This window comes from Bombina bombina, chromosome 5, assembly GCF_027579735.1.
Source record: "Bombina bombina isolate aBomBom1 chromosome 5, aBomBom1.pri, whole genome shotgun sequence".
NCBI classification, from domain to species: Eukaryota; Metazoa; Chordata; class Amphibia; order Anura; family Bombinatoridae; genus Bombina; species Bombina bombina.
Genome location: NC_069503.1, coordinates 843879661 through 843907533, shown reverse-complemented (window position 1 = coordinate 843907533; position 27873 = coordinate 843879661). Strand labels below are relative to the sequence as shown.

The 27873-nt window shown below is 40.6% G+C and overlaps 1 protein-coding gene across 1 annotated transcript in view; it reads right to left on the bottom strand.

The window, feature by feature from the left end:
- Positions 1-13284: 13284 nt before the first annotated feature.
- The window catches only part of RBBP8 (RB binding protein 8, endonuclease), a 353058-nt gene continuing 338469 nt past the window's right edge, over positions 13285-27873 (bottom strand). The window contains exons 15-16 of the mRNA XM_053715868.1: positions 21255-21428; positions 13285-13409 (exon numbers count right to left, since the gene is read on the bottom strand). Coding sequence (XP_053571843.1) covers positions 13285-13409; positions 21255-21428 — 299 coding nt within the window. The remainder of the gene's footprint in view (positions 13410-21254; positions 21429-27873) is intronic.

Below are 27873 nucleotides of genomic sequence, written 5' to 3'. Positions count from 1 at the left end.
GGCACGGAGAACCTTTGAAAAAATTATTGGAGCTGTCGCTAGGCCAAATGGAAGAGCGACAAATTGGTAATGCTTGACTAGAAAAGAGAATATCAGAAAGCGATAGTGATCTGGGTGAATCGGAATGTGAAAATATGCATCCTGTAAGTATCGTGGACATATAATGACCTTGCTAAACAAAAGGCAGAATAGTCACCATTTTGAAAGTTGGCACTCTTACAAAACGGTTCAAAATTTTCAGATCCAGAACTGGCCTGAATGAATTTTCTTTCTTTGGGACAATGAATAATTTGAATAAAACCCCAGACCCTGTTTCTGAAACGGAACTGGTATAATTACCCCTGAAAGTTCTAGATCTGAAACACACTTCAGAAAAGCCTGAGCCTTCACTGGATTTGCTGGAACGCGTGAGAGAAAAAAAATCTTCTCACAGGAGGTCTCATTCTGAATCCTATTCAATACCCTTGAGAGACAATGCTCTGAATCCAACGATTTTGGACAGAATCTGCCCAAATGTTCTGGAAAAAAATTTAATCTGCCCCCCACCAGCTGAACTGGAATGAGGGCCGCACCATAATGCAGACTTGGGGGCTGGCTTTGGTTTCTTAAAATGCTTGGATTTATTCCAACATGAAGAAAGCTTACAATTGGAACCAGATTCCTTGGGGGAATGATTTGGTTTCTGTTCCTTATTCTGTGGAAAAGAACGAAAACGATTAGAAGCTTTAGATCTTTTATCCTGAGGTAAAAAAAACTCCCTTCCCCCCAGTTTCAGTTGAAATAATGGAATCCAACTGAGAACCAAATAAATTGTTACCTTAGAAAGGAAGAGATAGCAATCTAGACTTAGATACCATGTCAACATTCCAATATTTGAGCCACAAAGCTCTTCTAGCTAAAATAGCTAAAGACATAGATTTAACATTAATTTTGATAATTTCAAAAATAGCATCACAGATAAAATGATTAGAATGTTGAAGCAAGTGAACAATGCTAGAAAAATCTGAATCTGTTTCCTGTTGTGCTAAGCTTTCCAACCAGAAGGTTGATGCAGGTGCAACATCAGCCAAAGAAATTGCAGGCCTGAGATGATAGTCAGAAAATAAATAAGCTTTCTTTAGATAAGATTCAAGTTTCCTATCTAAAGGATCCTTAAAGGAAGTACTATCTTCCATAGGGATAGTAGTACGTTTGGCAAGAGTAGAAATAGCCACATCAACTTTGGGGATTTTTCCCCAAAACTCCAATCTGGCTGCTGGCAAAGGATACAACTTTTTAAACCTAGAAGAAGGAATAAAAGAAATACCAGGCCTATTACATTCCTTTGAAATCATATCAGAAATAGCATCAGGAACTGGAAAACCTCTGGAGTAACCACAGGAGGTTTATAAACAGAATTTAAACGTTTACTAGTTTTAATATCAAGAGGACTAGTTTCCTCAATATCCAAATTAATTAACACTTCTTTCAACAAGGAACGAATATACTTCATCTTAAAGAGATAAGCAGATTTGTCAGTGTCAATATCTGAGGTAGGATCTTCTAAATCAGATGGATCCTCATCAGAGGAGGATAATTCAGTATGTTTTCGGTCATTTGAAAATTCATTATCTTTATGAGAAGTTTTTAAAGACCGTTTACGTTTGGCAGACAAAGCCTTCTGAATCGCATCACCAATAAAATCTTTTATATTCACAGGGATATCATGTACATTAGATGTTGAAGGAACAACAGGCATTGTACTAGTACTGATGGATACATTCTCTGCATGTAAAAGCTTATCATGACAACTGTTACATACTACAGCTGGAGATATAATCTCCGCTAACTTACAACAGATACACTTATCTTTGGTAGAACTGTTATCAGGCAGCAGGAATCCAACAGTGGTTTCTGAGACAGGATCAGATTGAGAGATCTTGCAAATGTAAGATAAAAAAACAACATAGGGGGACTTCCGGGCAGCGGCCATCTTGCTGGTCGCACTGAGCTTCAGCTCCTGAGCTATCCACCACTTTTACCTAAAAACTCACTGTAATCTTGGTGACAGACCATCTAAATAGGTGGAGAAGTTTAGCTGAAGGCACTCTGACCCAAAAACAGGGGTTTTGGACTGTAGTGTGGCCTGCGCGCCATCAGTACCGGACTTTGTACTTTGAGGCCTTCCCTTATCACTGAGGCCTCATCTGTCCTCATAACTGCCGCGCCAGTGTTGCACGGCCAATGCCCTAATTTAGTGGGAGAAAGTATCACGCAGATTGACACAGAATGGACAATAGCGATACATCACTAACGGCTATCTTTGCCAGATTACTGGAAGCACAACTTAAAAGTATTACTGACCATCTGGCATGTGAATGGGGCCATGCCCGCATACCTCCGACATGCTATACTAAGTCACCAGACATCGATCTTCAAACTGGCGAGCAAATAAGTCGGGACACACATGATTTCCTAGAAGCGACAAGTGCTGCTCAGCTCCGGACTGTACATGTTACTATTACAAAAAATGGAGACCGGAATGAGGGCCTTGACAGAAAAGAGATCCCTTCTAAGCCAACAAGAAGAAGCCTCTTGATCCTATCAAATACACAAAGGAATTCACTACAGAGCGAGAGATTGAGCGCTGCATTAACTTACTACACCTCCGCTGGAAGTAGTGTGCTGTATGGATTCGGGTCGCCGGCTGTAGCTGTCAGAGTCTTTGATCCGGAGCATTTGTATCCTTCGCAACCCTGTTCAGAAGCAGAGGCTAAATCTACCCAGACCGAGGGGAGAATCACGCTTGAGAAGAGGCAGTCACGTCTTTTGGGCCTTAACTTTCTCCAGTTAGCAAGTGGGAGGGCTGACCGGCTCTTACATGATGAGTGTGTAGCTTCATCTGATACCTTACGGCACCTACGAACTAGGACATGGCTGATCCCTCTAATAGTTCCTGGCAGCTTGTCGGCGACCGGAGTGGGCTGATGATTCTGGAGCGCTGATGCGGGGTAGGATACTAAACCATGCTACACAGAGCTGACATTAATCGGCTCTAATAGACATTTGCTGGAACTTGTAGAGACGCATACACATATCTTCTGGAACTCTTTATGACGACCTACGAGTCTGAAACATTGAGTATCCATATATATTCCAGATATGTGACTTGGGTTTGGGGTGAGGAATCCTTTGACGATGACTTTGCAGTCTGAAGCCCTAAGTCTATAATTTATGTACGGGACCTAAAACCTCAGAGGACTGTCAATGTGTGCATACATTACATTTTTGTTGTTACCCTAATTGTCAAATTGAGAGGGTGCATTATGTGTATTTAACTATTTCAGACTTGTTGGGTACGGTCTTACTCATGAGCGCTGCACAATAGTACTAGCTGATTCATGTTTTGCATAATTTACTACTTGAGATGGGTTTATACTTATGCAAGTCCTCCTCTCGCGATCAAACTGTATCTCACTGGGTTCCCCATAGTTTAACAGCAGGTGCGGTAGCCGGGGCCACACGCTTTGCCCCATGTCAGAGACATACATAGATTATCTGAAGTTAGTGGGCTGCCTACTCTGGGTTTAACCTTATTAAATAGCTGGGATCCGTATCACTTTAGCTCCTTACATGACGGTAGTCCCTCCTACTATACTCCCTAATAATAGCTGGAGTTTGCAAGAGTGCTTATGCATGCTATATTAACGTGTCTATTCATCATTATGCAAATGTAAGCCCAGAGACTGGTGCCAGCTATCTCATACTAAGCCTAGTAGTTAGTTAACAATCTTAAAGGTTCCCTTTTTGTCCCTCTTCATATCCCCCTGCACGACTGTATCTACATGTTAATGCTCCAGTTTGTTATAGAGCTTCATTCTGTGTCTGAATAGCAGAACTGCATGTCTCCCAGATAAGACAAAATATCAGTATTTGTTGTGACAATAGTTACTCGTATTATTTTAAACTATTAGTGTTATATATGCAATTTGTTTTGATAGCATCAACTGTATAAATATAAAAGAGGTCTCTACCACTCATTGGGACCCAAGAGCGGTCCCCTATTTTCCCAATGCCTTCTTCTTATAACAAATTTAAAGGTTAATAGGGTTCAAAAGTGACCCTTCTATTAGCGGGAAGGCTGTGAGAAATGGTGCTATGATACTTACAGTGTTATAATAATCATGCCCCATCATTGTATTTCACAAAACTTTCTTGTCTTGTATGTGTATTGAAGTATACGTGTATGTGTTATAACCTGCTAACTATGTACCACTTGGTAAACCTCAATAAAAATATAAAAAAAAACAAAAAAAAAACAACAACATATAAAGCAAAATGATCAATTTCCTTATATGCCAGTTTCAGGAATGGGAAAAAATGCAATCAGCATAGCCCTCTGAGCATAGAAAAAGGCAAGAGGCATATAGGAAGTGAGGTTTAAATAATAAAATTATTTGGCGCAAAGTATGACGCGCAACGCAAAACAAACTTTTTTGGCGCTAACAATATCCGGAAATGACGCAACTCGCATCATAGCAGACGCAACCTTGTGCAAGGAAACCTGGCATCAACTAAGACGCCGGAAATAACAAATTTGCGTCACCGAACGTACCTTCACGCCAAAAAAATTATCGCTCCAAGAATGACGCAATAAATATCAGCATTTTGCGGCCTCGCAAGCCTAAATTTTGCCTGCGAAAATTATTGAAAACAGTCAATTTTGAAGAAAAGACTATACCCCAGGTAAGAAAAAAAACAGAATTTATGCTTACCTGATAAATTACTTTCTCCAACGGTGTGTCCGGTCCACGGCGTCATCCTTACTTGTGGGATATTCTCTTCCCCAACAGGAAATGGCAAAGAGCCCAGCAAAGCTGGTCACATGATCCCCCCTAGGCTCCGCCTTCCCCAGTCATTCGACCGACGTAAAGGAGGAATATGCATAGGAGAAATCATATGATACCGTGGTGACTGTAGTTAGAGAAAATAAATCATCAGACCTGATTAAAAACCAGGGCGGGCCGTGGGCCGGGCACACCGTTGGAGAAAGTAATTTATCAGGTAAGCATAAATTCTGTTTTCTCCAACATAGGTGTGTCCGGTCCACGGCGTCATCCTTACTTGTGGGAACCAATACCAAAGCTTTAGGACACGGATGATGGGAGGGAACAAATCAGGTCGCCTAGATGGAAGGCACCACGGCTTGCAAAACCTTTCTCCCAAAAATAGCCTCAGATGAAGCAAAAGTATCAAATTTGTAGAATTTGGTAAAAGTGTGCAGTGAAGACCAAGTCGCTGCCTTACATATCTGATCAACAGAAGCCTCGTTCTTGAAGGCCCAAGTGGAAGCCACAGCCCTAGTGGAGTGAGCTGTGATTCTATCAGGAGGCTGCCGTCCGGCAGTCTCATAAGCCAATCGGATAATGCTTTTAAGCCAGAAAGAGAGAGAGGTAGAAGTTGCTTTTTGACCTCTCCTTTTACCAGAATAAACAACAAACAAAGAAGATGTTTGTCTGAAATCCTTAGTAGCTGCTAAGTAAAATTTGAGAACACGAACTACATCCAAGTTGTGCAACAAACGTTCCTTCTTTGAAACTGGATTAGGACACAAAGAAGGCACGACAATCTCCTGGTTAATATTTTTGTTAGAAACAACTTTCGGAAGAAAACCAGGTTTAGTACGCAAAACCACCTTATCTGCATGGAACACCAGATATGGAGGAGAACACTGCAGAGCAGATAACTCTGAAACTCTTCTTGCAAAAGAAATTGCAACCAAAAACAAAACTTTCCAAGATAATAACTTTATATCAACGGAATGTAGGGGTTCAAACGGAATCCCCTGAAGAACTGAAAGAACTAGATTTAGACTCCAGGGAGGAGTCAAATTTTTGTAAACAGGCTTGATTCTAACCAGAGCCTGAACAAAAGCTTGAACGTCTGGCACAGCCGCCAGCTTTTTGTGAAGTAAAACAGATAAAGCAGAAATCTGTCCCTTCAAAGAACTTGCAGATAATCCTTTCTCCAAACCTTCTTGAAGAAAGGATAGAATCCTAGGAATTTTTATCTTGTTCCATGGGAATCCTTTAGATTCACACCAACAGATATATCTTTTCCATATTTTATGGTAGATTTTTCTAGTTACAGGCTTTCTAGCCTGAACCAGAGTATCAATGACAGAATCTGAGAACCCTCGCTTTGATAAAATCAAGCGTTCAATCTCCAAGCAGTCAGTTGGAGTGAGGCCAGATTTGGATGTTCGAACGGACCTTGAACAAGAAGGTCCTGTCTCAGAGGTAGCTTCCATGGTGGAGCCGATGACATATTCACCAGGTCTGCATACCAAGTCCTGCGTGGCCACGCAGGAGCTATCAAGATCACCGATACCCTCTCCTGTTTGATCCTGGCTACCATCCTGGGAATGAGAGGAAACGGTGGGAACACATAAGCTAGGTTGAAGGTCCAAGGTGCTACTAGTGCATCCACTAGAGCCGCCTTGGGATCCCTGGATCTGGACCCGTAGGAAGGAACCTTGAAGTTCTGGCGAGACGCCATCAGATCCATGTCTGGGATGCCCCATAATTGAGTTATGTGGGCAAAGATTTCCGGATGGAGTTCCCACTCCCCCGGATGAAATGTCTGACGACTCAGAAAATCCGCTTCCCAATTGTCCACTCCTGGGATGTGGATTGCAGACAAGTGGCAGGAGTGAGTCTCCGCCCATTGAATTATTTTGGTCACTTCTTCCATCGCCAGGGAACTCCTTGTTCCCCCCTGATGGTTGATATACGCAACCGTCGTCATGTTGTCTGATTGAAACCTTATGAATTTGGCCTTTGCTAGCTGAGGCCAAGCCTAGAGAGCATTGAATATCGCTCTTAGTTCCAGAATGTTTATCGGTAGCAGAGATTCTTCCCGAGACCAAAGACCCTGAGCTTTCAGGGGTTCCCAGACCGCGCCCCAGCCCACCAGACTGGCGTCGGTCGTGACAATGACCCACTCTGGTCTGCGGAAGCTCATCCCTTGTGACAGGTTGTCCAGGGTCAGCCACCAACGGAGTGAATCTCTGGTCCTCTGATCTACTTGTATCGTTGGAGACAAGTCTGTATAATCCCCATTCCACTGTCTGAGCATGCACAGTTGTAATGGTCTTAGATGAATTCGCGCAAAAGGAACTATGTCCATTGCCGCCACCATCAAACCTATTACTTCCATGCACTGCGCTATGGAAGGAAGAAGAACAGAATGAAGTACTTGACAAGAGTTTAGAAGTTTTGATTTTCTGGCTTCTGTCAGAAAAATCCTCATTTCTAAGGAGTCTATTATTGTTCCCAGGAAGGGGACTCTTGTTGACGGAGATAGAGAACTTTTCTCTACGTTCACTTTCCACCCGTGAGATCTGAGAAAGGCTAGGACAATGTCCGTATGAGCCTTTGCTTGTGACAGGGACGACGCTTGAATCAGAATGTCGTCCAAGTAAGGTACTACTGCAATGCCCCTCGGTCTTAGCACCGCTAGAAGGGACCCTAGTACCTTTGTGAAAATTCTTGGGGCAGTGGCTAATCCGAATGGAAGTGCCACAAACTGGTAATGTTTGTCCAGAAAAGCGAACCTTAGGAACTGATGATGTTCCTTGTGGATAGGAATATGTAGATACGCATCCTTTAAATCCACCGTGGTCATGAATTGACCTTCCTGGATGGTAGGAAGAATTGTTCGAATGGTTTCCATTTTGAATGATGGAACCCTGAGAAATTTGTTTAGGATCTTGAGATCCAAGATTGGTCTGAATGTTCCCTCTTTTTTGGGAACTATGAACAGATTGGAGTAGAATCCCATCCCTTGTTCCTTTAATGGAACGGGATGAATCACTCCCATTTTTAACAGGTCTTCTACACAATGTAAGAATGCCTGTTTTTTTATGTGGTCTGAAGACAATTGAGACCTGTGGAACCTTCCCCTTGGGGTAGCTCCTTGAATTCCAGAAGATAACCTTGGGAGACTATTTCTAGGGCCCAAGGATCCAGAACATCTCTTGCCCATGCCTGAGCGAAGAGAGAAAGTCTGCCCCCCACCAGATCCGGTCCCGGATCGGGGGCCAACATCTCATGCTGTCTTTGTAGCAGTAGCAGGCTTCTTGGCCTGCTTTCCTTTGTTCCAGCCTTGCATTGGTCTCCAGGCAGGCTTGGCTTGAGACGTATTACCCTCTTGCTTAGAGGGTGTAGAACTTGAGGCTGGTCCGTTTCTACGAAAGGGACGAAAATTAGGTTTATTTTTAGCCTTGAAAGACCTATCCTGAGGAAGGGCATGGCCCTTTCCCCCAGTGATATCTGAAATAATCTCTTTCAAATCAGGGCCAAACAGCGTTTTCCCCTTGAAAGGAATATTAAGCAATTTGTTCTTGGATGACGCATCCGCTGACCAAGACTTTAGCCAAAGCGCTCTGCGCGCCACAATAGCAAACCCTGAATTTTTCGCCGCTAATCTAGCTAATTGCAGGGTAGCGTCTAGAGTAAAAGAGTTAGCCAATTTAAGAGCATGAATTCTGTCCATAATCTCCTCATAAGAGGTATCTTTATCTAGCGACTTTTCTAGTTCATCAAACCAGAAACACGCTGCTGTAGTAACAGGAACAATGCATGAAATTGGCTGTAGAAGGTAACCTTGCTGAACAAACATCTTTTTAAGCAAACCTTCTAACTTTTTATCCATAGGATCTTTGAAAGCACAACTATCTTCTATAGGAATAGTAGAGCGTTTGTTTAAAGTAGAGACCGCCCCCTCGACCTTAGGGACTGTCTGCCATAAGTCCTTTCTGGGGTCGACTATAGGAAACAATTTCTTAAATATAGGGGGAGGGACAAAAGGTATGCCGGGCCTTTCCCATTCTTTGTTTACAATATCCGCCACCCGCTTGGGTATAGGAAAAGCTTCGGGGGGCACCGGGACCTCTAGGAACTTGTCCATCTTACATAATTTCTCTGGAATGACCAAATTGTCACAATCATCCAGAGTAGATAACACCTCCTTAAGCAGAGCGCGGAGATGTTCCAATTTAAATTTGAACGTAATAACATCAGGTTCAGCATGTTGAGAAATTTTTCCTGAATCTGAAATTTCTCCCTCAGACAAAACCTCCCTAGCCCCTTCAGACTGGTGTAAGGGCATGTCAGAACCATTATCATCTGCGCCCTCATGCTCTTCAGTATCTAAAACAGAGCAGTCGCGCTTTCGCTGATAAGTGGGCATTTTGGCTAAAATGTTTTTAATAGAATTATCCATTACAGCCGTTAATTGTTGCATAGTAAGAAGAATAGGCGCACTAGATGTACTAGGGGCCTCTTGTGTGGGCAAGACTGGTGTAGACACATAAGGGGATGATGCAGTACCATGCTTACTCCCCTCACTAGAGGAATCATCTTGGGCATCATTTTCACTATCACATGCATCACATCTATTTAAATGAGAAGGAACTTTGGCTTCCTGACATACAGAACATAGTCTATCTGATGGTACAGACATGTTAAACAGGCATAAACTTGATAACAAAGTACAAAAAACGTTTTAAAATAAAACCGTTACTGTCACTTTAAATTTTAAACTGAACACACTTTATTACTGAATATGCGAAAAAGTATGAAGGAATTGTCCAAAATTCACCAAAATTTCACCACAGTGTCATAAAGCCTTGAAAGTATTGAACACCAAATTTGAAAGTTTTAACTCTTAAAATAACGGAACCGGAGCCGTTTTTACATTTAACCCCTATACAGTCCCTGGTATCTGCTTTGCTGAGACCCAACCAAGCCCAGAGGGGAATACGATACCAAATGACGCCTTCAGCACGCTTTTTCAGTGTATCAGAGCTCCTCACACATGCATCTGCATGCTTTGATTCCCAAAAAACAACTGCGCATTAGTGGCGCGAAACTGAGGCTCTGCCTATGACTAGAGAAGGCCCCCAGTGAAAAAGGTGTCCAATACAGTGCCTGCCGTTTTTATTATCAAAATTCCCAGATAAAAACAACTCCTCAGAGTAACAAACCATTAAACAAGCTTATAAAACAAACGTTTTAGCCCAGAAAAATGTCTACCAGTCTTTAAAGCCCTTGTGAAGCCCTTTATAAATTGTTATTAAAATGGCTTACCGGATCCCATAGGGAAAATGACAGCTTCCAGCATTACCAAGTCTTGTTAGAAATGTGTCATACTTCAAGCAGTAAAAGTCTGCACACTGTTCCCCCCAACTGAAGTTACTTCATCTCAACAGTCCTGTGTGGAAACAGCCATCGATTTTAGTAACGGTTGCTAAAATCATCTTCCTCTTACAAAAAGAAATCTTCATCTCCTTTCTGTTTCAGAGTAAATAGTACATACCAGCACTATTTTAAAATAACAAACTCTTGATTGAAGCAATAAAACTACATTTAAACACCAAAAAACTCTAAGCCATCTCCGTGGAGATGTTGCCTGTACAACGGCAAAGAGAATGACTGGGGAAGGCGGAGCCTAGGGGGGATCATGTGACCAGCTTTGCTGGGCTCTTTGCCATTTCCTGTTGGGGAAGAGAATATCCCACAAGTAAGGATGACGCCGTGGACCGGACACACCTATGTTGGAGAAAATAACTTCCTAAATATGTTTTTCCCAATTTTGAAACTGATAGTCTGCAAAAGGAAATATACATAAACCTGACTCATGGCAAATATAAGTACAATACATATATTTAGAACTTTACATTAATACATAAAGTGCCAAACCATAGCTAAGAGTGTCTTTAAGAAATAAAAACATACTTACCGAAAGACACCCATCCACATATAGCAGATAGCCAAACCAGTACGGAAACAGTTATCAGTAGAGGTAATGGAATATGAGAGTATATCGTCGATCTGAAAAGGGAGGTAGGAGATAAATCTCTACGACCGATAACAGAGAACCTATTAAAAGATTTCCCGCAAGGAAAACCAAAGAATTCAATAGGTGATACTCCCTTCACGTCCCTCTGACATTAACTGTACTCTGAAAAGAATCGGGCTTCAAAATGCTGAGAAGCGCATATCACAGAAGAAAATCAAGCACAAACTTACTTCACCACCTCCATAGGAGGCAAAGTTTGTAAAACTGAATTGTGGGTGTGGTGAGGGGTGTATTTATAGGCATTTTGAGGTTTGGGAAACTTTGCCCCTCCTGGTAGGATTGTATATCCCATACGTCACTAGCTCATGGATTCTTGAAAATTACATGAAAGAAACAAACTGTAAACCGGTTTGGCTGTAACACCATTGCACATATTACCCAATATAAAAAACGTTAACACTTCTATGTTAATAATTTAAAAAGTATCAAGTAACTCAACCCAACAAAGTTTCTGCATCTAGCACAGGCACAGCATAACTTAAACCCATACTCGTGGGTTATTCTTATTTCTATAGGAAGAATCAATTGATTGTTCACAGATTCGAACATTTTTCGGCAACAAAATTAACACGGCTCTAGAACTTCCAAACTCATTGTATACTCCTGGAGAAAAAGGTTTATTAACCTGTTTTTATTTTGGGTATAAAGGTTTGAAAAGCAAGATAGCCTTGCTTTTTTTTTATACAAAAGAAAAGTAATTAGATATGGATTGATTATAACAAATTGCATAAAGTGTTAATTTTGACAGCAAATTTTGATTTAGTTTTAGTCAGTCTTTTGACTAAAATTCCATTTTAGTTTTAGTCGTATATTAGTCATCAGAATTTCTTTAGATTTATGCTCATTTTAGTCAACGAAATTAACAATGCTACAAAAGGCCATTTCAAGGGCTATTGGTAGTTTAGTATTAGATTAGGGGGTGTTTTTTTGGCGGGGGGGGGGGCTTTTTATTTTCATAGGGATTAGGTTTAATGTTTTATTTTTGATAATTTGGTTTATTATTTTATGTAATGTTTTATTTTTTGTAATCTTAAGTTTTTTTTTATTTTTAAGTAATGTTAGCTTTTTTTATTTTAATTGTAACTTAGTTTTTTTTAATTTAGGTAATCGGGTTAATTTAGGGGGTGTTAGGTTAGGGGGCTTAGTAATTTAGTTATTTGCGTTGTGGGGGTTTGGCGGAGTAGGGGTTAATAGTTTTATTAGGATTATTGTGTTGTGTGGGTTTGGCAGATTAGGGGTTAATATATTTATATGTTTGTTGCGATGTGGGTTAATGGCGGATTAGGGGTTAATACTTTTACTAGGTAGATTGTGATGTGGCTGAATGGCGTATTAGGGGTTAATAGTTGAATTAGGTATATTGCGTTATGGGGGGTTGTCGGTTTAGGGGTTAATACATTTATTATTAGTTGTAATGTGGGGGGATTGCGGATATAGGGTTTTTTACTTGTCGGGTTTATTTTGGAAAGCGGGTTAGACTTTTATGGGAGATTTGATTTTTTTTTCTTAGGCGCCGGCAGTTTCTAAAGTGCTGCAAGTCACTGGCGACTCCAGAAATGTGTATTTACGCTCATTTCTGGACATCGCTAGTTTATCCGACTTACGGCACTTTATGAACTGCCGGCGCCTTATATGTGATACCCCGATGTGCGAGGTGAAATTACGGCAGCGCGGGTTTTAGCAGTTACGCTGAAGCTTGCGCCGCATATGCAATCTCGCCCCAGGTCTGCACTAAAGACTGGGTAAAATTCCTAAAACTGTGAACAAGCAGCGTGCAAAGGTGTTTACAGGAAAGCTAGGCCTGTGAGCTTACATGTTAGGTTTCAATATATTCCATTCAATTTAGACTTTGTCATAATCCAAGACTACAGAAGTACAAAATCCAAGAACTGGTAATCAAGTAGACTTGCTGCTATTAATTAAAGGTCACTGAGACTATTATTACTTTACTATAATTATAATACATAATTTGACATTATTTCCTGCAGCTGGTAGGATTTATTGCCTCTTTGTGGTCCTCGTTTGGTACTGCAGGGTTATCTAGACCCTATCTTTTAGAACATACACCTAAAGTGTAAAAAGACACAAAAACAAAACAACACACTACATTTAAATGACCTTAAAGGGCCATAATAGTTGAAAAATGACATGTTCTTATTCGTTAGAACATGTGGTTTTAAGACTATCGACCCTACACTAAACGACATCTGATTTGACGTATGACAACTTGGAACATAGCCTGTGCTATATCAGATTTAAGGTCTAGTGATTTGGGCCTCATGTCAAACATTTAATTTCTGAATGGGGTTATTGGGGACATGCATGTGATCTGGGTCCTACACTTTAGTACTATAAGGCCTTAGGTCATACAGATACATTCTGTTAAGCAAGTTTCATATGCACATGCTGTAGTAACAGTCTGCTAATATACCACCTTTCAGCACTCTGGAAATACGGCTCCACAAATGCTTTTTGTTTCTGGTACGTCTCTGCATTTTCTTCAATACCTGCAAAACATTATTTTAAGTCAGTGTTGCAAGAAACCAGACATTTTGCACAGCCTGCAGTTTTGTGTTTAGTCAATATTTTTCCTCATTCAAAAAGATAATGTTAAAACTATTAATACCATTATGTTAAGCTTATGGCGTATGTAACAGTTTCCAAACTATTTTTTAAATAAAAATGTCTAGGTGTCCAGTTACAAGGGGTTTAATTTATTTACTTTGCATCATTACTACAGTAATGGAAAAAGATTGTTTTAGATTCTAAAAATCCCCCAACAAAAATAAATAAGTGTTGTGATTGTACACGAACTGCTGCTTCTGCTACTAATGCCAGAACATTTTTCCCATAATGTTTAAACATAATACTTTACAGTTTGCAAAAATAATAATAAAAACAAAATTTACTGTTGGAAATATCATTCCTGGCCAGCAGGAGGAGGCAAAGAGCACCACAGCAAAGCTGTTAAAGTGAAAGTAAATCCTAGCGTTTTACAAACGCTAGGATTGACTTTTGAAACAAATAAAGGGGACTTTCATTCATGAAGTATAAGAAGCTTCATGTAGAAAGCTCCTTTATTTGTTTTAACCGATCGCCGTTTTTAGCTGCTACAGCAGCCCACAGCTAAAAATGTTTTTTGCTAAGAGGTGACGTTTTCACCTCTTAGCCAACAGCCGTGCGGTAAATCCGTCTTGGCGCCCATGGGAGCTGGATTTACCACACCGCTACTTGCTAAGTGGTGAAAATGTCACCTCTTAGCAAAAAATATATTTAGCAGTGTGCTGCTGTAGAAGCTAAAAACGTTGATCGGTTAAAACAAATAAAGGAGCTTTCTACATGAAGTATCTCATACTTCATAAATGAAAGTCCCCTTTATTTGTTTCAAAAGTCAATCCTGATTTACTTTCACTTTAAGTATCACTTCCCTTCCCATAAACCCTAGTCATCTGACCGAAGGTAAATGGAGAAAAAAAGGAGTAATAAAAGGTGTAGAGGGGCCTGAGGTTTTAGTTAAAAATAACCGTCTTAAAATAAAGGGCGGGGCCGTGGACTCACCATATCCGAAAAGAAAGAAATTTATCAGGTAAGCATAAATTTTGTTTTCTTTCCTAAGATATGGTGAGTCCACGGCATCATCAATTACTGTTGGGAACCAATACCCAAGCTAGAGGACACAGATTATAAGGGAGGGACAAGACAGGTAACAGAATGCACCACCACTTACTTAAAGAACCTTTCTCACAAAATAAACCTTAGCCGAGGCAAAAGTGTCAAATTTATAAAATTTGAAAAAAGAAAGAAAGGAAGACCAAGTTGCAGTCTTGCAAATCTGTTCCACAGAAGCTTTATCTTTGAAAGTCCAAGAAGAGAAGACAGCTCTCGAGAAATGAGCCGTAATTCTCTCAGGAGGCTGCTGTCCAGCTGTCTCATCAGCCAAACGAATTATACTTCTCAACCAGAGAAAAAGAGAAGTAGCAGCAGCTTTCTGACCTTTACGCAGAAGACTGGCAAAAATCCTTAGTAGATTATGATAGAGGGTGGGGGAAGGGCTAGAGTATTGATTAACAGGTGACCAATATATTATTACAAATAAGATAAATCCTAATATAATAGGATAGGTCACCTGCCACAGATAAAGAGCAAAGAACAAGGCACAACTAACAGAGTAATTGTAATAGATTATACAATTGTATATAGTAAGCTCTTATCGGCGTATCTATTTATAACTCTGCCCTAAAGATCATAGTCATTTAAATTGAAAATATTCATTCATACTTAAACCTTTATTGAAAAAACAAAGAAAAAAAGAAACTGCACACATACAATAACTTAAGCTAATCTTAAAAACACTAAAATATGTTGATAGGTCAAATTCCCATATAATTCCTGAAACTCAGTCTAAAAATATTCGTAGTGGTAGTCAGCAGTAACAAAAAGATTATAAATAAAGCCCTTACAATCCGAGGGCTATAATTAAATTTATCCTTATTATTAATTATACTGCTGACTGATATCTGAAAATAGTTTACAAATATGATGGTTTTAACAACATAATTTTAGCAAATTAAAACAGAGGTGAGACAAAGCTTCTCCAAGAGGACCCCTGACGCACGTTTCACAAAAAACCCTTCCTCAGAGGGGGTGCGAGCGGGTTAATATAAATAGGAACCCAGAGTCGACAATCTATATGCAGAGTTAGAACTTACAAGTGGGCTCTTCCATCATACATCCACCTAGTGACAGGTTCAATTCCGCTTGACAGAAAGTAAATAGAATCGTCCAATAGAATGAATCCATTATACGTCATTTGACAGGTGTACGCCCTCTCATGACGTTCATTATGACGGTTCCATTAGGAATTACAGGAAACATGATTCTATTGGTGAATGCATTCCAATGACATGCTTGATAACCAATCCTTAGGCATGTTACAATCCAATTACATTGCGAGGAGGGTCTAACGGATTCATAAATATCCGGCAATAGCGGCGGCTCGCACCCCCTCTGAGGAAGGTTTTTTTTGTGAAACGCGCGTCAGGGGTCCTCTTGGAGAAGCTTTGTATCACCTCTGTTTTAATTTGCTAAAATTATGTTGTTAAAACCATCATATTTGTAAACTATTTTCAGATATCAGTCAGCAGTATAATTAATAATAAGGATAAATTTAATTATAGCCCTCAGATTGTAAGGGCTTTATTTATAATCTTTTTGTTACTGCTGACTACCACTACGAATATTTTTAGACTGAGTTTCAGGAATTATATGGGAATTTCACCTATCAACATATTTTAGTGTTTTTAAAATTAGCTTAAGCTATTGTATGTGTGCAGTTTCTTTTTTTCTTTATGTTTTTTCAATAAAGGTTTAAGTATGAATGAATGATATTTTCAATTTAAATGACTATGATCTTTAGGGCAGAGTTATAAATAGATACGCCGATAAGAGCTTACTATATACAATTGGAAAAACCTTAGTAGCCTGCAAAAAGAATTTAACAGCACCCACAACATCCAAGTTGTGCGACAATAGTTCCTTATGAGAGGAAGGATAAGGACATAGAGAAGGAACAACAATTTCCTGATAAATATTTATATCCAAAACAACATTTGGAATGAAACCTAACTAAGAAAGAAGAACTGTCTTATCGGCATGAAAGATAAGGCGAATTACACTGCAAGTTGAGAGTTCCAAGACTCTCCGAGCAGAAGAGATAGCAATAAGAAACAAAACCTTCCAAGCTAACAATTTAATATCTATGGAATACAAAGGCTAAAACAGAGCCTGCTGCAAAACTTTAAGCATAAGGTAAAGGCTCCAAAGAGGAGCAACAGACTTAAATTCAGGCCTGATTAAGACCGAGGCCTGACAAATAGATTGCACATCTGGCACGTCCGCCAGATGCTTATGTAGTAAAAAAGATAAGGCATAAGTTGACCCTTCAGAGTACTGATTGACAAAACCCTTTTCCAGACCTCCCTGGAGAAAGGACAAAATCCTAGGAATCCTGACCCTACTCCAAGAGTAGCCCTTGGATTCACACCAATAAAGATATGACGCCATATATTATGGTAAATCTTTCTAATACCAGGCTTAATAGCCTGAATCATGGTCTCAATTATCAACTCAGAACAATCAAAGTCACCTCCTACATGGCTAAGGAACTCAGAGTTCCTCCCTGGTGGTTGATATAAACCACTGAGGTGATATTGTCCGACTGGAACCAAGCTAAGGATGACTGAGGCCAAGCCATCCGAGCATTGTAAATCGCTCTCAACTCCAAAATGTTAAAGAGGAGAGCAGACACATCCGAGTCCGTAATTCCTGCATCTTAAACAAGACCCAGAATGCTTTCTAGCCCAGCAGGTTGGCGTCCGTGGTCACATCACCCAGGAAAGTCTCCAGAAGCACGCGCCCTGAGACAGATACTCCTGGAAAAAACACTACAGGAGAGAGACTCTTGTCGACTAATCTAGATTTTTTTCTCTGAGACAGATTCGAATGTTCTCCATATTTATGCGAGGCTATTTGTAACCCATCAGTGAAAGGGGACTCGCTGTGAGGAACAAATAGCCACAGCTGGACTTGAACTCTCGAGCTTCAGCTCTTAAGGCAGCAAAGATTACCACTAAGCCATTGTGGGACACCATCAAGTAGATCCAAACTCCCAACCTTCTGGTTGCAAAATGGCTAATCTATCTACCGGACCACTAGAGATTGCTGTTGGCCGGACAGTAGACTGCAGAGAGAGGAAAAGGAATAAATCCTTGATTATTTGATCTTGATAGAAATCTTCTACTAGATAGAGAATCTATTAAGGTTCCCAAATAAATCATCCTTGTAAATGGAATAAGGGAACTACTTTCCAGATTCATTTCCCATCCATGGGAAAGAAAGTTGGACAAGATCTCTTGATAGAGAGTTTGCTCGAAGAAGGATGACATCTGAACCATATATTGTCCAAAAAAAGCACCCTTACAATACCCCAAGACCTAAAAAGACTTTCTAGGATGACGAGACTCAGAAACTTGAGACAATCCCGAATAATGGGAACAATAAATACACATCCTTCAGGTCTATGTTCATTATGAACAGGCCCTCTTGAACCAAAAGGAGAAAGGATATTACTTTGAAGGTCAGAACCTGAGAAACTTGAGGTAAATACCTAGATCCTGTTCCCAGACTGGGTCTGGAACTATCACTCCCAGAGAGGAAGGTCCTGAACCCAGATCAAGGAATGCCTCTCGTCATACCTGGATTGCAGATACTCTAGAAGGAGAAATCTGCCCCTGGGAGGAAATCTTAGAATGGACTCTAAAAGACAAGACTGACCCTGCAGAAAAAGGAAAACCTTCCTTTAGTCTTATTCTCTTGTCATGTGGCAGAAAAACCCTCAAGTCAGAGGATAATTCTGCCAGACCTAGTCCAAACAAGGTCCCATCCTTGAAATGAAAAGCCTTATGCGTAGATTTGGAGGAACATAAAATATTGAACCTGCAAGACTATAAAGCCTAGGCTGTACCACTAACCACAGGTAGGCTGCTCAGCTGACCAGGTCTCAGCCACAATGCCCGGTGGGCTAGCACAGTAAGTCCAAAAAGACAAGGCATTGCTCAAAATGAACAATAAAACCTCCAGCTTCTTATCCATGGATCCGTAAAGGAGTAGCTACCCTCCATAGGGATTGAAGTTCTCTGAGTCATAGTAGGAAAGCTCCCTTCTACATAAGGCATTGTGCATTTTAATGGAGTCAGCGACAGTAAAATCCTTTAAAGGACGGGAGACAGGGAGAAAGGTAGCTTCTCCTATTGCTGAGAAAATATCCAAGGCACGTCTAGAAACACTTCCTTAATAGGAAGGAACATCATAGAATGATAAAGTTCACAAAACTTTCAAAGGTTGACAACGACAGGGGTATCAATGTCGTCCAAGTAGCCAAAACCTCCTTTAACAGTACACAAGGTGTTCAAGCATACATCTGAAGGAGACCGCTTCAGCATCAGATGAAGGAATTATACTGTCCGAATCTGAGATTTCACCCTCAGAAGCTACCGGCAAAACCTCCTCAACTTAGGAGAGAAACCTGTGTAGCAAAATGCGGAACATAAACCTTACTATATGACTCTCTAAATTTCCTCTTGCCTTTTCTCTTTAATATAGGAAATTCAGATAATGCCACAGATACCACGGAAGATAACTGTACAGCAAAATCTATAAGCAAATATACTCATCAAGGAGATTGAGAGGAACCGCAGGGCCCTGCATGTGACACCATTGAGGCTTGGAATGTTAGAGGAGAAGCCGTGGTATTGCCTGAACAGAAACATCCAGGGAGACATTGGGCTTAAAGGCAACCCTCTATCTTTACATTTCCAGAGATCTAGCTAAATCAATAAAATAAAAAATTGCATAAATGGAAACAATTTAAAGGAAGCATGTCATAAAAACACAGATTCCTCTCTAAGAAAGTCTTATCAAATTAAAGAATCTTAAAATTTTAATATTTAATATAAAAGGAACTTTACTGTACTGTCACTTTAAGAACTGTGGCTACACAAGAATTTTTCTCAACAGAAAAAGTTAGTATTAGAAATATTTCCAGAGAAAACACGGCAAAAAGCTCTCCAGCCATTACAAATTTCCAATTTACAGCTAGCTTAACCTACAAAGACTGAAACCTACTTCGTATGTCTATTACTAATCATAGTAATAACATAGTCAGACTTGAGGCTGCTTCCCGTCACCGGAAAAAGCTATATCAATTTGGCCCTGTAAGACCGCAATATGAAAACGGCCAGTACGCCAAGATCACAAGGAGTAACCTAAAAAAGGCGGCACAGAGAAAGCCGCCGCTCCGCTAATGACTAGAAGCGGAAAGCGGATCACGTGACAAGTCTCTTACACAGCAAACGCGCCACAGCTTCAGAAAAATAAAATATGAACCCCCCCCCCCCCCCATGGTGGAATGGCGGATAGCTGCAAGAAAATGCTAACTTAAAAGCCACATGCCGACTGTGTCATAACTCAGTGCTTGCTTGTTGCTGCTTTCTGCAGTTGCAGCTTACAGCCCATAATGAGAATAAAGATAACGGACATTATACACATAGTCTTACTCATATTAAGGTACCATGTACCATACCAGCCACACATAATACAATTGAACTAACGCACACAATTGTATAAATTATCCAGGAGCACCTAGAAAAACAGCCCACAAACAATAAAGGGATATACTTTAAAATTCAATAAAAAGTAAAGTCCCTAGTCTCTATGTCACAGCAGCAGTGCCAGCTCCCTGCCTTAAGATATCCTTATAAGGGATACATTGTGTGTTCCAGCAATTACAGTTCAAATTTATTAGGTGCACAGTCTCCAAACCCTAGAAGGCAAAATGCACTTACCTGCAGCCTGGCCTTCTGGCAGGAGGACGGCTTACATGGTGTGAGAGGATGCCACTCCTCACAGAGACCTGTAGAAAAAAGAAACAGAGTAAACCTACTCTGGCTATCTATACTAGGGCAGCAAATATGTTAGGAAAACGCAGCAAGAACCATCTTAAAGCCACCACTGCCCTACTGAAGAGACTAACATGGAGTACAGCTAGACCCAATCTTGAAAAGAAAGATCAGAGCAAACCTACTCTGGCTTTCAAAATAATAAAATCTTGATTGAAGTGAAATAAATCCAATCTCCTTCAGACACCAAAACTTCACCTCCTCCTTGCATCAAAGGCAAAGAGAATGACTGGGGTTTGTAGGAAGGGAAGTGATACTGAACAGCTTTGCTGTGGTGCTCTTTGCCTCCTCCTGCTGGCGAGGAGTGATATTCCCAACAGTAATTGATGATGTCGTGGACTCACCATATCTTAGGAAAAAAAAATGTCTATTTAAAAGAATGAATATTTGCATGCCAATTATTTAAAGACATGACCTGAACTTGTTAATGATATTTTAGACTAGGGTTTCTTTAAACGATTATCCTATATATTTTGAGTATTAGATATTTAGTGGTGATTTGATTGTCTATGTGTTTTAATTAGCATCATAAATACGGAGTACATTTATTTTAAATGATATGAAAGGGACTTGACCAACATTTGTCTTTCATGACACAGATAAAGAATGCAATTTTCTGTGAAAATGAATCTAAGCTGTAAGGGAATATAGTTACGCAAAATTAAATCACACTTTTTAGAACCAATAAACATTTTTTTTATTTGGAGGTTATAAAGGGCCCATTATTATAAAATTCATTTTAGGGTTCAATAAATATTGGTTGTTTCCACAAATCAGCAATTAGCGAGAGTATTCATTTTACACAGTCTGTCAATTAACTTTTGTACAACTGCTAACCTCTTTCTTTCATATGTTTCACACCTTTCTTTTTCATCTTAGACAGGTTATCCTCCTCCTCGCAATCAAGAGTTTGAGGAGGACTCTTCTCTTGAAGACATGACACATATTCTCCATATCCTGTCTTATCGAACATCTCACTAAAGCTGTCCTGATGTTTGCTATCCTCTGCTGCTGAAAATATTATATACACCATAAGTATAATATATAGATGAGCTGTACAATATAGTGATAAAAACACATCCTACACAAATCTACATGCACTTCAATAACATTAATGTTTATAAAGCATTTAAAGTATTAAATTAAGGAGAATTAAAGAGACAGTAAACACCTTGAGATACAATGTTTAGTTACACATAATGAAACTACTCTGCAATATAATTGCATTATTTATTTTGCCCCCTTTCTGTGTAATTTATCTCTGAAAATGAAGCAATTCCTAATTCTCTGAACTTGAAATGCACCCTGCTGACTGCTCAGTGCTAACCCTTCTACATCAGACTTTATGTGAGATTTCTGCAAATCTACAAGGAAACAAAATATAAACTTTTTACTGGCTTAACTGAATTACAGCCAGAACTAAAATATAAATCAGTGCACTATTGAACAAAAGTATATTCTCAGTAAACTTGTGTTAGAAAAATGCTTCTAATACAACATATTAATGTTTGCAGTGAGAGCTTTTCCTGCGCACCTGAAACATATTTAGGAATATGCCATGCACCAGCATTTTAAACATTTTGCTCAGAGAGATATACCGGCATATTTAATTTATTATCCAGAATACACATAGTTGAAAAGGTTATGGTATCACAGTAAGAAGTTCTCAAAGTAAAAAAAACATAATTTATGCTTACCTGATAAATTCCTTTCTTCTGTAGTGTGATCAGTCCACGGGTCATCATTACTTCTGGGATATTACTCCTCCCCAACAGGAAGTGCAAGAGGATTCACCCAGCAGAGTTGCATATAGCCCCTCCCCTCTACGTCACCCCCAGTCATTCGACCAAGGACAAAAACGAGAAAGGAGGAACCAAGGGTGTAGTGGTGACTGGAGTATAAATTAAAATAAATACCTGCCTTAAAAACAGGGCGGGCCGTGGACTGATCACACTACAGAAGAAAGGAATTTATCAGGTAAGCATAAATTATGTTTTCTTCTGTTAAGTGTGATCAGTCCACGGGTCATCATTACTTCTGGGATACCAATACCAAAGCAAAAGTACACGGATGACGGGAGGGATAGGCAGGCTCTTTATACAGAAGGAACCACTGCCTGAAGAACCTTTCTCCCAAAAATAGCCTCCGAGGAAGCAAATGTGTCAAATTTGTAAAATTTGGAAAAAGTATGAAGTGAAGACCAAGTTGCAGCCTTGCAAATCTGTTCAACAGAGGCCTCATTCTTGAAGGCCCAAGTGGAAGCCACAGCTCTAGTAGAATGGGCTGTAATTCTTTCAGGAGGCTGCTGTCCAGCAGTCTCATAAGCTAAACGTATTATACTACGAAGCCAAAAAGAAAGAGAGGTTGCCGAAGCCTTTTGACCTCTCCTCTGTCCAGAGTACACGACAAACAGAGAAGACGTTTGTCGAAATTCCTTAGTTGCCTGTAAGTAAAATTTTAGGGCACGAACTACGTCCAGATTATGAAGTAAACGTTCCTTCTTTGAAGAAGGGTTTGGACACAAAGAAGGAACAACAATCTCTTGATTGATATTCCTGTTAGTGACTACCTTGGGTAAGAACCCAGGTTTAGTACGCAGAACTACCTTATCCGAATGAAAAATCAAATAAGGAGAATCACAATGTAAGGCCGATAACTCCGAGACTCTTCGAGCCGAGGAAATAGCCATTAAAAATAGAACTTTCCAAGATAACAACTTTATATCAATGGAATGGAGGGGTTCAAACGGAACGCCCTGTAAAACGTTTAGAACAAGATTTAAACTCCATGGTGGAGCAACAGTCTTAAACACAGGCTTAATCCTTGCTAAAGCCTGACAAAAAGCCTGAACGTCTGGTACTTCTGAAAGACGTTTGTGTAACAGAATAGACAGAGCTGAGATCTGTCCCTTTAATGAACTAGCAGATAAACCCTTTTCTAAACCCTCTTGTAGAAAAGACAATATCCTAGGAATCCTAACCTTACTCCAAGAGTAACCTTTGGATTCACACCAGTATAGGTATTTACGCCATATTTTATGGTAAATCTTTCTGGTAACAGGCTTCCTAGCCTGAATTAAGGTGTCAATAACTGACTCAGAAAACCCACGTTTTGATAAAATCAATCGTTCAATTTCCAAGCAGTCAGCTTCAGAGAAGTTAGATTTTGATGTTTGAAAGGACCCTGTATCAGAAGGTCCTGAGTCAGAGGTAGAGACCAAGGTGGACAGGATGACATGTCCACCAGGTCTGCATACCAAGTCCTGCGTGGCCATGCAGGTGCTATCAGAATCACTGGTGCTCTCTCTTGTTTGATTCTGGCAATCAATCGAGGAAGCATCGGGAAGGGTGGAAACACATAAGCCATCCTGAAGTCCCAAGGTGCTGTCAGGGCATCTATTAGGACTGCTCCTGGATCCCTGGATCTGGACCCGTAGCGAGGAAGCTTGGCATTCTGTCGAGACGCCATGAGATCTATCTCTGGTTTGCCCCAACGTCGAAGTATTTGGGCAAAGACCTCCGGATGAAGTTCCCACTCCCCCGGATGAAAAGTCTGACGACTTAAGAAATCCGCTTCCCAGTTTTCCACTCCCGGGATGTGGATTGCTGACAGGTGGCAAGAGTGAGACTCTGCCCAGCGAATTATCTTTGATACTTCCATCATTGCTAGGGAGCTTCTTGTTCCTCCCTGATGGTTGATGTAAGCTACAGTCGTGATGTTGTCCGACTGAAACCTGATGAACTCCCGAGTTGTCAACTGGGGCCAGGCTAGAAGGGCATTGAGAACTGCTCTCAATTCCAGAATGTTTATTGGCAGGAGACTCTCCTCCTGACTCCATTGTCCCTGAGCCTTCAGAGAATTCCAGACGGCACCCCAACCTAGAAGGCTGGCGTCTGTTGTTACAATTGTCCAGTCTGGTCTGCTGAATGGCATCCCCCTGGACAGATGTGGCCGAGAAAGCCACCATAGAAGAGAATTTCTGGTCTCTTGATCCAGATTCAGAGAAGGGGACAAGTCTGAGTAATCCCCATTCCACTGACTCAGCATGCACAATTGCAGTGGTCTGAGGTGTAAGCGAGCAAATGGCACTATGTCCATTGCCGCTACCATTAAGCCGATTACCTCCATGCATTGAGCCACCGATGGGTGTTGAATGGAATGAAGGGTGCGGCAAGCACTTTGAAGTCTTATTAACCTGTCTTCTGTCAGGTAAATCTTCATTTCTACAGAATCTATAAGAGTCCCTAGGAAGGGAACTCTTGTGAGTGGAACGAGTGAACTTTTCTTTTCGTTCACCTTCCATCCATGTGACCTTAGAAATGCCAGTACTAACTCTGTATGAGACCTGGCATTTTGAAAGCTTGAAGCTTGTATCAGAATGTCGTCTAGGTAGGGAGCTACCGAAATTCCCCGCGGTCTTAGTACCGCCAGAAGAGCACCTAGAACCTTTGTGAAGATTCTTGGAGCTGTAGCCAATCCGAATGGAAGAGCAACAAACTGGTAATGTTTGTCTAGAAAGGCAAATCTTAGATACCGGTAATGATCTTTGTGAATCGGTATGTGAAGGTAAGCATCCTTTAAGTCCACTGTGGTCATGTACTGACCCTCTTGGATCATAGGTAAAATTGTCCGGATAGTCTCCATTTTGAATGATGGAACTCTTAGGAATTTGTTTAGGATCTTTAAATCCAGGATTGGTCTGAAAGTTCCTTCTTTTTTGGGAACCACAAACAGATTTGAGTAAAACCCTTTCCCCTGTTCCAACCGTGGAACTGGATGGATTACTCCCATTAACAAAAGTTCTTGTATGCAGCGCAGAAACGCTTCTTTCTTTGTTTGGTCTGTCGACAACCTTGACAGATGAAATCTCTCTCTTGGAGGAGAGTGTTTGAAGTCCAGAAGGTATCCCTGAGATATTATCTCTAGTGCCCAGGGATCCTGGACATCTCTTGCCCAAGCCTGGGCGAAGAGAGAAAGTCTGCCCCCCACTAGATCCGATCCCGGATCGGGGGCCCTCAATTCATGCTGTTTTAGTGGCAACAGCAGGTTTCCTGGCCTGCTTGCCTTTGTTCCAGGACTGGTTAGGTCTCCAGCCTTGTCTGTAAGGAGCACCAGATCCTTCTTGTTTTGGAGTAGTGGAAGTTGATGCTGCTCCTGCTTTGAAATTCCGAAAGGAACGAAAATTAGACTGTCTAGTCTTAGGTTTAGCTTTGTCTTGAGGTAGGGCGTGGCCCTTACCTCCTGTAATGTCAGCGATAATTTCTTTCAAACCAGGCCCAAATAAGGTCTGTCCCTTGAAAGGAATATTAAGTAATTTGGACTTAGAAGTTACATCAGCTGACCAGGATTTTAGCCACAGTGCTCTGCGCGCCTGAATGGCGAATCCGGAATTCTTAGCCGTAAGTTTAATTAAATGTACTACGGCTTCCGAAATGAATGAATTAGATAGCTTAAGTACTCTAAGCCTGTCTGAAATGTCGTCCAGCGTAATTGAACTAAGATTGTCTTCTAGAGACTCAATCCAGAATGCAGCTGCAGCCGTGATCGGCGCAATGCACGCAAGGGGTTGTAATATAAAACCTTGTTGAACAAACATTTTCTTAAGGTAACCCTCTAATTTTTTATCCATTGGATCTGAAAAGGCACAGCTATCCTCCACCGGGATAGTGGTACGCTTAGCTAGAGTAGAAACTGCTCCCTCCACCTTAGGGACTGTTTGCCATAAGTCCCGCGTGGTGGCGTCTATCGGAAACATCTTTCTAAATATCGGAGGTGGTGAGAACGGCACGCCGGGTCTATCCCACTCCTTAGTAATAATTTCAGTTAGTCTCTTAGGTATAGGAAAAACGTCAGTACTTGTTGGTACAGCAAAATATTTATCCAACCTACACATTTTCTCTGGTATTGCAACTGTGTTACAATCATTCAGGGCCGCTAACACCTCCCCTAGTAAAACACGGAGGTTTTCCAGCTTAAATTTAAAATTTGAAATATCTGAATCCAATCTGTTTGGATCAGAACCGTCAGCTGCAGAATGAAGCTCTCCGTCCTCATGTTCTGCAAGTTGTGACGCAGTATCTGACATGGCTCTAACATTATCAGCGCACTCTGTTCTCACCCCAGAGTGATCACGCTTGCCCCTTAGTTCTGGTAATTTATTTAAAACCTCAGTCATAACAGTAGCCATATCTTGTAATGTTATTTGTAATGGCCGCCCAGATGTACTTGGCGTCGCCATATCACGCACGTCCCGGGCGGGAGATGCAGGTACTGTCACGTGAGGCGAGTTAGTCGGCATAACTCTCCCCTCGTTGTTTGGTGAAATTTGTTCAATTTGTACAGATTGACTTTTACTTAATGTGGCATCAATACAGTTAGTACATAAATTTCTATTGGGCTCCACCTTGGCTTTAGTACAAATAGTACAGGTCTCATCTTCTGAATCAGACATGTTTAACAAACTAGCAAATAAACTTGCAATTTGGAAATACTATACAATAAAATTACAATGAAAAAACGAACTGTGCTTGAAAAGCACTGAGTATATATAACAGATGAAATCAATCAGCTTTGTAAAAAACAAATGTAACGTAGCAAAGGAATGTATCCAGAAGCAAGAATTAACTAACCCTGAGGCATAAAAAGTTAAAGAAAAACGTTTTTAACCACAGTCAACTACAATCTTACAGCTCTGTTAGATTACTTCCCTCAAATTAGCTTTGACGCTCCCTGGGTTCTGTAGAGATAAACCGGAGCATGCAGGAAAAAACGACGAGCTTTGACTGAAATTTTTGATGCGTAGCAAAAAGCGCCAAAAAAGGTCCCACCCCCTCACACGCAACAGTGAGAGAGATTAAGCAACTGTCATGATTAGATAACTGCCAAGTGGAAAAATAATGCCCAAACATTTTGTTCACCCAGTACCTCAGAAAATAAAAACGTTTTTACATTCCAGCAAAAACGTTTAACATAAATAGGAGTCATTAAAAAGCCTATTGTAAAATATACATACATGATATAATGTCGGCATGGCAGTATTTTCTCAGCAATTCCATTGTTAGAAAATAAAAACTGCTACATACCTCTTTGCAGAATAAACTGCCCGCTGTCCCCTGATCTGAAGTTTTTACCTCTCCTCAGATGGCCGAGAAACAGCAACATGATCTTAACAACTCCGGCTAAAATCATAGTAAAAAACTCTGGTAGATTCTTCTTCAAACTCTACCAGAGAAGGAATAACACGCTCCGGTGTTATTAAAAAATAACAAACTTTTGATTTAAGAAATAAAACTAAATAAAATCACCATAGTCCTCTCACACATCCTATCTAGTCGTTGGGTGCAAGAGAATGACTGGGGGTGACGTAGAGGGGAGGGGCTATATGCAACTCTGCTGGGTGAATCCTCTTGCACTTCCTGTTGGGGAGGAGTAATATCCCAGAAGTAATGATGACCCG